A 13,083-nucleotide genomic window follows, 5' to 3' on the forward strand; every position below is an offset into this window, starting at 1 on the left:
ATTTATAATTTAATAATTTATACTATATATATTTATATATTTTTTATTTTAAAGAAAATTGGGTGAGAAAGTTGAAAGGGCCACCAATTTTGATGAAATAAGGATAATAAGGGATATTCTTTTAAGTTGAAAGGGACTTGACCTATACTTTGGCACATGAAGGCCATGTTACTCTTGCCTCTAAGCAAAAAAAATAATCAAATTGCATTTGCCATTGACATTGGCCTTGCCCCTTCTCTCACTCACTCTCACACTCACACCATTCCAACCGTTTGATAATGCCTACCCTTCACTCTCCAAGGTAACCTCTAAATTGATTTGTTCATAGCAAATTGTAGCTTTAATTGCATTTGCACTTTATGTCCTTTTTATAGAAAACTTTAATGGAATCAAATTGTACTCAAAAGCAAGCCATAAAAAAATACATGGAAGTGAGTAATGACTATCTAAAGGACTAAAAGTAACTACAAACTATGTTGTTAAGTCAACTGAGGCTAGTTCAATTGGCTAGATTTCCCCTTCTCGAGTGTTCATGATTTGAACCTTCTTTATCATACACAAATTCATGATTTGAACCTTTTTTATAATAATAATAAAAAAAAAAAACTACAAACGTTATATGCCAAGTAGTTAGAAAACTTTACATCTTGGTGATGTTCTTCCATTTTCTCTTTTTGTTTTTTTCTCCTCATACTATGACAAGTGAATGACTAATTTGTTGTGGATCGCAAATCCATTTGAGGGTTAATAAATTATTACATACACAAAATGATATTCGAATATCTAATATTTACTTAAACGAACTAATGAACTAACCACTAGATCAACTCATAATTTAGTGGTGATGTTTCTTGTTATAAGAAACTTGACTAATCTAATCAAATCTAACTGAAGTTTCCCAAAATCCCTGGTTTAAGGGACTTATATATTTACTATTGTGCCAAATCTTATGTTAATTGAAAAATGAAAAATTTTGCCATTCTTGATGTAAATTAAAACTTTTTTCCATGCTAATGCGTTTTAGAAAAAATAAGGAGTGCACTGCTCTATGAAAATTAACTTATTGTTATGATAAACAAGAAAAGAGACAAAAAAATAAAATATCTTAAATCCTAAATTTTAAACGTTAAATTCTAAATCTAAATTATTGATATAAAAAAGTATAATAAATAAAGAATTAAAATTTATTTAATTAACAATAAATGTAACACTTCTTATTTCGGAAGGAACATTTAAGGATAAACTATTTTTTTCATTATGTAGAATTTAATACGTTTATTAGATTTACATTTTAATTTTAACACCACATTGATAAACAAGTCATAATACATTGCTCGCTGATTACAACTCTTTAACCAAAAACACATCATTAAGCCATGCCCATGAATAAACAAAACATATCATCCATTATTCTTCCTATGATGTTTACTATATTATACAAGCATTTGTTTTGATATAAACTATTTATGAAAAATGGGGGACTAAAGCCCTAAAATGTATTGTATAATGTATATGCATTGTACCTACCATGTCTTTGTGCTTGGTATTTTTGGTCTGCCACTCTGCCCAATATACGAACTCAAAGGGACACAAACTAAGGAGACTCATTGGTATTATTATTAAAACCTACCAAAAACAACGTGGCTGGAAGTTGAGTTTCACATTAATGGCAAAACCCTGAAAAGTCCACTTCTATCCCCTAGTTCACATCACACCCAAACAATGAATGTAATGCAAGCTACAGTGTCTTGCTTGTAAGATCAACACCATTAAACAATGAAAATAAATAAATAAATAAAAGTTAGTGCAAGCTATTCAATGCAAAGGATACAATTCAACTGAGAAAATTCACTCTTGTGCATACACAACTACACTTACCAAATATAGCTTACATGTGTATATATCAAGATTCAATAGAACAAGTTCACAAGTGTGTATCATTTTGAGAATTTTCAAAAAGAAAAAAAAAAAAGATGGTAAATAAGAAAGCAGGGGAAATTTTAGCCTACTATTCTGACACTAGCATACTACTAAAACTTTTTTAACTATGCTGAATGTATATTATATAAAATTATAAATAAATTAACTCTTGGGAGCAAATCATACACATTTGGCCTCTTGTTTATTGGCAGGGACAAACTAATCTTAGACAATTACAACAACGCAGACAAAAATGAAATCAATGATTACACAGCCGAAGAGAATTAGAGAGAAACTAGCATCAGGAAAACACACACTCGACTCATTCCTCTGCCACCTCACTAATTCGAAAACAAACCTTAAAGATCCGAATTGTACATTTACTGGTCGGAAGAAGATTTGAAGTATTGATGATGCTGCCCATCTATCAAACTAATCTGTCGTCTGAGTTTAGCAATATGAGCTTGAACCTAAGAGAAGGCATTCGAAGGATGAAATAACTGTCAGCTCAGAATATTAGTTTTCTTAGATGGTTTATAGATGACAGAGTCACTCACTGAATTCAAGGAAAGCTAATGCACAATTTATGCATTTGATGATAACGGATGACAAAATTAAATCCTTTGATTATGAATAATCAGAGAAGTGGTGCAATATAGGAGCAATTAGATAAAACTATAATGTCTCCCCCCTTTCTTGAGAAGTTAAACTAAATAATTCAATTACAATCAAGCATCCCAAACAATGACAGATCAGCACAGCAAATAACCTAATCAAGGATATACGGTAGTGCATTCTGTGCTAATATTCCAAAGTGGTAATTCTTACAAGTGCATGCTAGGATGCCTATGCTATGGTGGCTATGGTGCCTTAAAAGGTTTGCTAGAATTAAAGTAACGGTTTTTTTACTATTTAAAAATGCTTTTTAATTTAAAAAATAAAAGAAAAAGTGTTACCAAAATATAAAAAAAAAAGTGTCACTTCAATTTTGACTACACTTTTATAGCCACCATAACCACCATAACCATAGGCATCATAGACTCCACCTTCTTACAGTGGTCTTGCTGCAGAGGTACAAGACACAAGTCACAAAAATAATCCGTAAACATCATTGGGAGAACAAATGTCTTGATCAGAACATCTGAGATAAAATTCTCCATGCATGCAAAGTCTGTCAATGACTCATTTAGATTCATAAAAACTTAACATCAAGGCATCAAAAGAAGCCCTAATTTCCACAATAGGTTATATGATATAAATGTGACTGATGGTACTGTGTGGTATATACCTGCTGACGAGCTGCTGCAAGCTGCAAGAGTTCATCTGCTTCTGAGAAATTTGTGAACCATTGGCTTAAGGGATGATCTTTGGTATCGCCTTTCCTTCTTTTACTTGCATCCTCAACAGGTACTGCATTTGTATTATACATTTAGTTAACTCAAACATGAAACGAAAGAAAGCTGCAGAGAATACTGGCAACCGTTAAGTAACATACTTGGTGGAGGCAAGGTAACCCCGGGGGGCAATCTCGGCACATTCACTGCTGGATGGTTTTGCACACGGGACAAAAAAGCCTCCGATGGATCAGGAAAAACTATCTCATCATATAACTCCACGACAACAGGCTTCTTTGTTGACATGGAGCTGTTTTCATCCTCTGGATACAATTTCAAGTGATGATATCTGTGTATATAGTACACTTCAATAAAATACAAGATTCAGAAATTACTGCACATTTCACAAAGAAAATAGTCTGCAATTTCACATGACTAATGAATGCCAGTTGGAAAGCTCTTTAGTACATCATTAAGATCAAGCACTTGAATTATACAGCTGCACTAAAACCAACCTACCATAACATGACATAAAACTAACTTTACACTCATCCAAGCTTATCTCTATTGATTAAGTGAAGCACTTAATGCAAATTGTTCCAGCAGAGTTAGAACTTCTTCATTGAACAAATCAAGAAATTAGAAAGTATCAACAAATGCCTTAAGACACTACTGTTATTGCCCTGAATCAGCTACCCGATAAAAAGAACAGTACAGAGCAACTTACAAGTTTAAAGGCTTGTCACAAACATCACTGTGGAAATGAAGTGTGATCACAATTTCAAATTCACCCCATCCCGCCTCCGACAACTCGAAAGGCGGCGACTCCACAACTCGTGTGGGATTATTAAAACTTGAATGCAATTGAAAAACAGCACGCTTTACTATTGCCCCAAGGTCCTCATTTGATGCTCCACGAACATACACAGTCCATTTATGTGACTGATACCTTGTACAGCACAAATATTGTCACATTCTCTCTTTAATTTGAGAATAATAATAAAAACATTTGGTAATGAGTGATACTTACTCACTAGCCTTTTTCCCAAGCCAGAATGCAATATTCCCATACACTATTGGAACACTTATTTCTACATCTTTGAGCTTCTTACCTAAGTTCTACACAAAACCATGAATGGTTTTATTGGTCACACTAAACAGTCAAAATAAAAATAAAGAGTCACTTTTAATAAACTAGATTAATTCCAAATATCATTTTTTTTCCCGTTCTGCTTCTGCAGTGTTTGTTTTTCCATGTTAAAATCGTAGTTCTTATGATAGGTTCAGATTAAACTCAGATCAAAGCTTCAGCATTGAAACCACTGAAACAAACCAAGCTGCAAGCTTTAATTACCCCAGAACGAAATCATTGTTTAGGGATTGTGGAAAATGGGGTTTTTATTTTGCTTTTTGAAATTTTGTTGTTTCCGGAATCAGAATGGAGAGAAAGGGATTACCTTCTTATCGGTGTCTTCGGATTTTCCCATTTTGGTTCGATGAGACTTGGGGGTAGGACCACTTAATTCAGGCTGATCTTGACCGTGCTTTTTCGAGGATGAGCTGTTGGTCATATCAATCTAACGACTTCGTCACAGTCTCTCAGATCAAACGCTTAATCAATCGGAGCAATTTGCTTTGGCTAGGGTTTCTGTCTCTACCGAAATTGCGCACTTTCTGTCGTTGACGACGTCGTTTCCTGTGTTTCTTCGGTTTTTTTGTTTATTTTTTGGGCGTAAATTGAGCCCAATTCTCAAGTGTGTTAAAAAGTTCTGAACGGCCCAACCAAGGGCCTGGTATCTTTTTTAATGTAATATTTATATTTTTTGTTTGATTACATTAAAAACAAAGATATAAATAAAAATAACTAAATAAAAAATAACAAAAATTCTGATAAAAATAAATAAATAAATAAAAAGTTTAGTCACCAATAAAAAAATTATCCAACTTAAGTTCATGGAGTAATTAATTCACTTATTGACTTAAGTAAGTGTTAAAATTCAAATTCTGCTTTGTATATTATATATGGAAAATATAAATTCATTGATGTGATAGATTAATTTTTGATATACCGAAAATATTGTGAAAAAAAATTTCAGAAAATTTATTTAAAATATGTAGAAAATGTTAAACTTATATAAGCATTCAAATTATCATTGAAAAAGGTTTATAAAATGAAAAATTCTAAAAAAAAAATTAGAATTGGGCATATAGAGATTAGTTAAGAATTAGAATTGTTTTAACTGTAATTACAGTTTCTTAACAAGTTGACTCATTTAAAAAAAAAAAAAAATTAGATACGAGATTTAATTAATTTGAAACTCACAATATTTAGTGGCAGTAATAAAGTAATAATTTTTTGAAAAGTGCTACACATACAAGTCATTTTTGTTTACAAGTTTTACAAGTTGGGCCTAACATGCGCGTTACAGAAGAAGAAGCAGAAGAAGAAGAAGAAGAAGAAGCAGAAGAAGAAGAAGAAGCAGAAGCGTGAATATAAATGACTTGTATGATTTGTATGGAAAAGCGTTCTCTCTTTGTCTTCGATCTCCTTCTGTTTTTTTCGATTTTCATGGTTTCTGAAATCAAGCTTTGAAATTGTTTTGAAGATGATGGAAGTTCAAAAATACACCCGAACGATTACAAAAATACACCCAAACGATTATAGAAATACATTCAAAGGATTACAGAAATACACCCAAACAGTTACAGAAATAAACCAAACGATTACAGAAATACACCCAAAGGATTACAGAAATACACTCAAAGGATTTAAGAAATACACCCAAAGGATTTAAGAAATACACCCAATATAGGGAGAGACAGTATATTTCTTCTTGAAATCAATACACCCAAAGAATTATAGAAATACACCGAAAGGATTACAAAAATACACCCAAAGAATTTAAGAAATACACCAAAAATTCGTTGAAGTACACCTTATGCATAATTCAGAACTCTTTCTCTTTTTCCTCCTCATCTTCTGCTGCTGCTTCTTCTTCTTCAAAAACGATTTCAGAGCTTGATGTCAAAAAACAATGGAAACCGAGAATAACGAAAAAAGAAAACAAAGAGAAAAGCACGTAAATGAAGAAGAAGAACAGGAAGAGGAAGAAAAACATGTAGCAAGAAGAAGAAGAAGGAGAAAGAGAAGGTAAGAAATCGTACCTTGAATAATGTTTCTTCGTTTTTTCTGGTGATTTTGATGAAGGAGAAAGAGAAAACGAAAAGAGGAGAAGAAATTTCAATAAAAAAAGAGGGAGGAAGAGAAGAAAAAGAGACACAGAGAAAGAAGAGGAAGAGTTAGAGGAAGCACGGAGAAAGAAGAAGAAGAAAAAGAAGCACAAAAAAAAGTGAAACGGCGTGTTTATAAATGACTTGTATAACTTGTATGAAAAATCACTTGTATGTGGAGAATTACTCTAATTGTTTTCCCTATAATTTTGAATACTTGCTAGAAAAACCCAAGAATGTATTCTGTTCTTAATATTATTTTTGACAGTTGAAGAATTAGCACTTTGCTTCTTACTAGAATACCCTCTTTCATTATTTTTGAATACTTGCCTTGCTTGATCCAACACAATTTCTAACATTATAAAGTTATTTCAATTTCCACATTAATAGGAAATTTATTCAGCAATGCTTCATGTTCATACATAAGAAACTAAAGGAAAAAAAATGGAAAAAGAAACAAATACTACAACCATAATGGATTAAATAACTAAAACATTCCATTTTCTCTCTAGCAGTATTGTTTCTAAGCCAAATTCACATTTGGCACAAACAAGAGGAAAATTTAAAAAAAGAAAAAGGAAAAGTACATATCAAATATTACATTTGTATTATCAGAGGTATCATATCACTGTATAAATGAAACCTTACATGGGTTGAAATTTTTCCAAACCCATGCTTTCAAGGCAAAAACAGAAAATATGATCCATCCTCATTAAAAAAACAAAGGAAAAAAAAAAAAAAGAAAGAAACAGGACATATATTTATATACTTTTGGAGGTTGTTCATGAGAATCTAGCATAAGGTAGATGTGAGACTCATGAACAAATCTTGTGAGCATGGAATTGTGAGTCCTCCCATTGGATGGCTGAATCCAAATTCATTCTCTGCAATGCTAAGTAGTTCTTGAAAAGAAGGTTGATTCAAAACTGACACTGGTATGACGAATCGCTTCTTTTCGCCTTCGCCTACATACACGGCGAAGTATCCTTTGGGAACTTCCATTGATGTCGCGGAAGCTTGCCGGCGAAGAATGTGCTTAGCACTCAAAACACTAGGCAAACGAATAGCCATTGCAAAAAGTATTGTTGTTTAGAACTTAGAAAGAAAGAAAGAAAGAAAGAAAGAAAGAAAGAAAAAATGAAAATTCTCTTCTTAATTTTTTTGTTTTGAATTTAGTGTGTTGTTGGAAGAAGCTTAGAATATGTTGTGTATTTATAGATAGCAAAGACTTTAGGGGTGATTTTGATTTGGAATAAAGCAGTGGCATATAGAGAATTAGGCAGTGTTTAGTGATAACGTGAGGTACAAGTATTAAATTAAAGCTTATGATTGATTAATATTAGTTGTAAAGATTATAAAAAAAATTAATTAAGATCAAGGAACAACCAATGGGTGGTCCTACACGATAATGTGACAGATGTAGATACAATGGTATCTGGTCAATTTTCCAAAGACTTGCTGGGTCAATTATTAAATTAATTAAAGATTAGTGTCAACAATTTAATTAGAATAATAAGATATTAATCATTTAGTATAAATGGATATTTAATAGTTTATACCCATATTTCCAGCCAAAACTCACCTGATTATTCGCTGTCCAAATCTAATCTCAATGATTTGAGGCTAAAGCCTTTGAATACCTAACAATATTGTCATGTGGCCAACCTCAATTATTTAGAAAATTTCTGTTCTTATGTATGAGTAACATGCAATAATTCTTTTATATGTATTAACTGAGTTCAAGAAGAATGTTTATAGCAAGTTTCATTATAATTAAACAAGTTAAAAGACTCTAGTTCCATGATTTTTATGTGCTAACAAGGTCTTAGCTTAATAATTTATGTTTGGTGTATTTCTTAAGAAATAATTACTGATCTCTAAGTTGAATTTAATATATAATGACACTGATGAATTATTAGAATCTGTAGAATTGGACAAAAAAGTAGTTCAACAATATCTTACCATAATTTCTTATTCAAATTCATTGTACCACTTCCAAAAGAATGATTGATTCAAGGAAGAAACAAAAAATGGGGAATGTTTAGATAAAAGAAAAGTGCCTTCTGTACATTTGCCTCTGTCAAAATCTAAGTCTCTGCATCAAACATGATTATTTATAACTTTTCAAGCTTAGAGGTGAGCCTTAGGAACTCATCCTCATTGCATGGTATTGTGAGGCGACCAGTCTGATGATCATATCCGAATTCTTCTTCTGCTTGGTTTAGTAGGTCTTGAAAAGAAGGTTGGTTCAAGTATGATATAGGAATCATGAACCGCCTCATGTTATCGCCGATGTAGACAGCAAGATAGCCTTTTGGGACTTGATCAAACCCCTTGGAAGCTGCTTGGACTGCAGAAGATGATACCTTTCTAATACCCGGAATGCGAAAACCCATTGTTGATCTCAAGGTAATGAATATTGATCTCAAACTAGTTGTAAGAAAGAAATATCTGAATGACCTTGTGTTGTTTGAGAAACCATGGAATTAGGTGTATATATAGATGCATTATTATGCTTGATCCTGTGAAAATAAGTTCTTCAATGAATGGTTTCTAATGGGGCTATGGTAGGGACTACATAAGAAAGGGATCATATGGTATTGCCATATATGTCCCTTTTGAAAGATCATGAAATTATATGTGGGAACATACCCTACCTTCTTAGACAATGGGAAACAGATTATTTCAATTGATTAGCATAGGTGAACACTATTGTTTGTTGTTGATTCATGCATTTATTGCTGTGTAGTTATTCAATGGTAGACAAGCTTCATGCATATAGATATTAGTTAGTACTTGGCAGCTATCTATTTAATATTAGCATTGAATTTGTTAGCAACATGAAGAAGAAAATGTGACATGTCTAAAGCATGTTTAGGAAAATATGGAATACTAATTAAGATATGAACAAATATAAGGTCTAGGTTTGAGAGCATTTACTCTTAACCACTTTTCTAAGACAGAACCATGTGAACTCTTATGTGTATGGACCCCAATGCTTTAACCACTTCAACAACCTTTCATTCATGAAATAGTTTTCCAACAAAGAGCCTTAAGATCTATAAATACAAAAACTCATTGGCACTTCTAAGCATCAAAACTAAAACACAATCTTCTCTTAAACTTGAGAACTGTTTTCCATTGTTCTTCTTTTTACATATTATACACTGAAAATGGGTTTCCGTTTAACTGCTATTCGAAGAACATCCTCGTTCTCAGGTAGGCAAGCAGCTTCAAAATCTGTAGAAGTCCCAAAGGGGTATCTTGCAGTGTATGTCGGAGAAAACCAGAAGCGTTTTGTGATCCCCATTTCATATTTGAACCAACCTTCATTCCAAGACCTGTTGAGTCAAGCTGAGGAAGAGTTTGGATATGATCATCCCATGGGAGGTCTCACAATTCCGTGCAGTGAAGATGTCTTTCAACAAATCACATCCCGCTTGAATTGATAATGAATCTCACACCATAGAAGACTGACATAGATTAGCATACACATGTTGTATACAGTAGATTAGTATAGAACATTAGAATGGCAAGTTCAAAGAGCATGCCTTCTGTTTTTTAATTAATTTTTATATAATCTCAGATTGAGAATGTCAGAATGAATTCAATTACTCAAGTTTTTGAGTTTATTATTATAGCATTGTTCACTTCACTTCTTCATGCACTTAGGAAGGAGATTATATGAGCTTAGTTACTTTGCTGCAAAAGAAAAAAAAAAAACATAAGAAACCTGATTTATCTGTGAACAAATTTAAGATTATATTCCTGAAGTATTTTGATCTGAACACTAAACCAAACTTAAACTATAAGTATAAACATGGACACAAACACTAGATTATGAGATCCTTTATGAACCACTAAAAATTTCTCTTAGATCACACTTGTCTCACAAGTCATGTGGTAATACTTGTGCTTCATACAGTTCAGAGTTTTCTTGTGACAGAAGAGAAAAGTAACCAACTTTTTTTTTTCTCCATTTTTTTATTAAAATTTCACTAAACACATTTCTTAATATGTTTAATATAGAAAGATTTTATTGGAGTTTCAAAAATTTAAAGTTTTTATTATTTTTATAGTAAATTTATCAATTTTTTTCATTTTAATAAATATTGACTCATTTTAAAAAATGCATTGCTAACTTATGAAGCTCCTTATTTTAGTTTACCTACCCAACCCATGATCCGAAGAAAGTTACAAACTTTCCATGAACTTTTGAGCTGGGAAACGCAATAGAAGCTTCTGGAACTTCCCTTCGACTTCAAGGAGCTTTCCCAACCTCTTGGGTAAGTGGTACACTCATTCCATTCTCTGATCATTGTTTATTGTGTTGCATCAATTCTACTACTTATGAAATGACACAACTTGTTACTCTATGCTTTTTCCCGAGTTTGATTTTTACTATGTTCAAATTATAATTTTTTTTGACGAACCGCGGATGATGTTTATTTTTCCCTCAATTTTAAAAATAGTTTTATTAGTATTGAATTGCTGACTTTAATTCTGTGCCAGTCAACTGTGTTCTAAGTTTCTGCCCCTGAATTCCTAAATCAAACCACTAAGAGGTGCAGATATTGGAATTTTGCTGGATTGAGTTGGAAAAAATGCAATAATTCAAAAATAATTGTAAGATAATATTGTTACTGTTTCTGATATGTTTGCTGCTTATTGGGGATATGCTTTTTTCAAGTGTTGGATTAGGATTTTGAGCACTATGAATATTTCAGGTGACACTGGCTTGTGATCATGCTAGTATGCTACGGGTTCTCTTGTTTCCCTTAGTTAGCACTTGGCAGCTACTTGCTAGTATTGAGTTGCATTATTAATTTGAAAAAAATGTCACATGCCTTAAGCATGTCTACTAAGATGTTGAAAACCAATTAAGACATGAACAGATATAAGGTTTCAGTTGATCTTATCTCTTTTGATTGTGAGTGGCTGCTCTATTGGCCATTCTTTGAGAGGGTGGGGTATGCACTCTTATGCTACTGCTTAATTCTTGGTAGAGGTCTCTAAGACATCACCATGTGATCTTTCGTGTTTATGCTTCCCATCCTTTAACCCCCTTCAGCAATCATTCATCTCTTAAACAGTTTTCTGAAGGATATTAAGATCTATAAATACACTTGCTCTTGCCTTCAAAAACAACACAACTCATTGGCACTCTAGAGCATCAACACAAACACATTCTTCTTAAACTTGAGAGCTTTCTCTTGTTTTTCTTCTCACTTATTTACACAAAGATGGGTTTCCGTTTACCTATTATCCGAAAGGCATCATTCTCTACTAGCCAAGCGGCTTCAAAATCTGTAGAAGTCCCAAAGGGGTATCTTGCAGTGTATGTTGGAGAAGAACAAAAGCGATATGTCATCCCAATTTCATACTTGAATCAACCTTCATTCCAAGACTTGTTGAATCAAGCTGCGGAAGAGTTTGGATATGATCATCCCATGGGAGGTCTCACAATTCCTTGCAGTGAACATGTCTTCCAGCAAATCACTTCTCGTTTGAATTGACGAGGAAACTTACACTGTAGGAGACTGACATAGATTAGTATACATTTTTGTACAATAGATTAGTATTGATATCAGAATGACAAATTCCTTTTTGTATGATGAAAATTGATAATGAATTCAATTACCCAACTACTTTCTTTGTCAATACAAATGTTCGCACTCCCAACAAGTAGGAGCTTATATGAGCAGAGCTACTTGCTTTAAGAACGCCATATTTGACTGTTTGAATAAATTTTGAAGGCGAGAACTAAATTCCTTATCGTAGCATATATAGAGCTAGAGAATTTTTCCTAAGACCTGAGAGAAAGATAAATATCTCGGTGAAAAAATTGTTTTTGTGATTGAAGTAACGGATGCCAATAACTATATGCATACCTATAGATTTTCTCTCTTACTCTCAGCTATAGTTTTAGCTATGCCTTGAATTCCCAAAATTCGATGATCAAGGCTGTATTTATGAGATTTCGTTGCTACATGGTGTGAAGGTCAACTACAGTGCTCTACGATTCCATATTTTTCTCATTCTAATGAGCTTAGTGGCCTAATTGGAAAATTTTGAAAGAAAAAAAAAATCATGTTATAGCAAAACTAGGAGTTCTATGTTTATTTGCCTATTAAATATTTAGCCATTTTCTTTGTTCTTTACTAAGTCTGCAGGAAGTCACAAACTTCACATAAAAATTTCGAACTTGGTTGGCGACCTATCGTTTCCTTGCTCTTACGTGAGCTGTGTGGCAGACCAGAAACTTTTGGAGCTTCCCTTCAATGAATGTTTAACAACCCTCTGACCCAGTTCACTAAGCTTGTGAGTTCTTTGGTTTGTCATCCATATTGATTCTTCTGATCATTGTTAATGTTTCATGATTTTTACATGTGCCCAACGGTAAGTGGTGGGCTTCTGGCTCTATGCTCTTTTGGAGTTTAGTTTCTCTTACATTCAAATGATAATACCAAGGAGCTAAGTATGATGTTGATCTTCTCTCAAAAATTGTTATTTTTTAAATTACTATTTTTGAGTTAGTAATTTAGCTTATATGTTTGTCAAATGTTCTCTTCTAAGTTTTTGCCCCTGAATTCCTTTA

The 13,083-nt window shown here is 32.8% G+C and overlaps 4 protein-coding genes across 6 annotated transcripts; 2 read left to right on the forward strand and 2 right to left on the reverse strand.

Moving 5' to 3' along the window:
* On the reverse strand, positions 2,031-4,940 carry LOC107628797 (transcription initiation factor TFIID subunit 14b). Of its 2 annotated transcripts, XM_016331401.2 has the most exons (6): positions 4,712-4,940; positions 4,285-4,373; positions 3,982-4,203; positions 3,416-3,603; positions 3,209-3,330; positions 2,031-2,390 (listed from the first exon to the last, which is right to left on the reverse strand). In XM_016331401.2, the coding sequence occupies exons 1-6, from the start codon at positions 4,823-4,825 to the stop codon at positions 2,301-2,303; spliced, it is 825 nt and encodes a 274-aa protein (XP_016186887.1). In that variant the 5' UTR covers positions 4,826-4,940; the 3' UTR covers positions 2,031-2,300. The 2 variants fall into 2 exon arrangements, with proteins under 2 accessions (XP_016186887.1, XP_020973649.1); XM_021117990.1 differs by lacking the exon at positions 4,285-4,373 and having other exon boundaries at positions 3,982-4,196; positions 4,712-4,939.
* LOC107628810 (auxin-responsive protein SAUR22-like) lies at positions 6,972-7,681 on the reverse strand. Its single transcript, XM_016331414.2, has one exon. The coding sequence runs from the start codon at positions 7,554-7,556 to the stop codon at positions 7,278-7,280; it is 279 nt and encodes a 92-aa protein (XP_016186900.1). The 5' UTR covers positions 7,557-7,681; the 3' UTR covers positions 6,972-7,277.
* Positions 8,893-10,140, forward strand: LOC107628811 (auxin-induced protein 15A). The gene has a single exon (XM_016331415.2). The coding sequence runs from the start codon at positions 9,659-9,661 to the stop codon at positions 9,932-9,934; it is 276 nt and encodes a 91-aa protein (XP_016186901.1). The 5' UTR covers positions 8,893-9,658; the 3' UTR covers positions 9,935-10,140.
* Positions 10,622-12,213, forward strand: LOC110269926 (auxin-induced protein 6B-like). Of its 2 annotated transcripts, none has more exons than XM_021117994.1 (2): positions 10,622-10,771; positions 11,579-12,213. In XM_021117994.1, the coding sequence occupies exon 2, from the start codon at positions 11,729-11,731 to the stop codon at positions 11,999-12,001; it is 273 nt and encodes a 90-aa protein (XP_020973653.1). In that variant the 5' UTR covers positions 10,622-10,771; positions 11,579-11,728; the 3' UTR covers positions 12,002-12,213. The 2 variants fall into 2 exon arrangements, with proteins under 2 accessions (XP_020973653.1, XP_020973652.1); XM_021117993.1 differs by having other exon boundaries at positions 10,634-10,771; positions 11,213-12,213.

Source organism: Arachis ipaensis, chromosome B03 (assembly GCF_000816755.2).
Source record: "Arachis ipaensis cultivar K30076 chromosome B03, Araip1.1, whole genome shotgun sequence".
Lineage (NCBI taxonomy): Eukaryota > Viridiplantae > Streptophyta > Magnoliopsida > Fabales > Fabaceae > Arachis > Arachis ipaensis.

Bases quoted from the DNA above. Each gene is read 5' to 3' on its own strand.
- LOC107628797 (XM_016331401.2), bottom strand. From the start codon at position 4,825: ATGACCAACAGCTCATCCTCGAAAAAGCACGGTCAAGATCAGCCTGAA. The intron at 4,374-4,711 runs GTAATCCCTTTC...GGTTTTGTGTAG, and splicing joins CCGAAGACACCGATAAGAAG to AACTTAGGTAAGAAGCTCAA. The intron at 3,604-3,981 runs GTAAGTTGCTCT...CTATATACACAG, and splicing joins TGTGACAAGCCTTTAAACTT to ATATCATCACTTGAAATTGT.
- LOC107628810 (XM_016331414.2), bottom strand. From the start codon at position 7,556: ATGGCTATTCGTTTGCCTAGTGTTTTGAGTGCTAAGCACATTCTTCGC.
- LOC107628811 (XM_016331415.2), top strand. From the start codon at position 9,659: ATGGGTTTCCGTTTAACTGCTATTCGAAGAACATCCTCGTTCTCAGGT.
- LOC110269926 (XM_021117994.1), top strand. From the start codon at position 11,729: ATGGGTTTCCGTTTACCTATTATCCGAAAGGCATCATTCTCTACTAGC.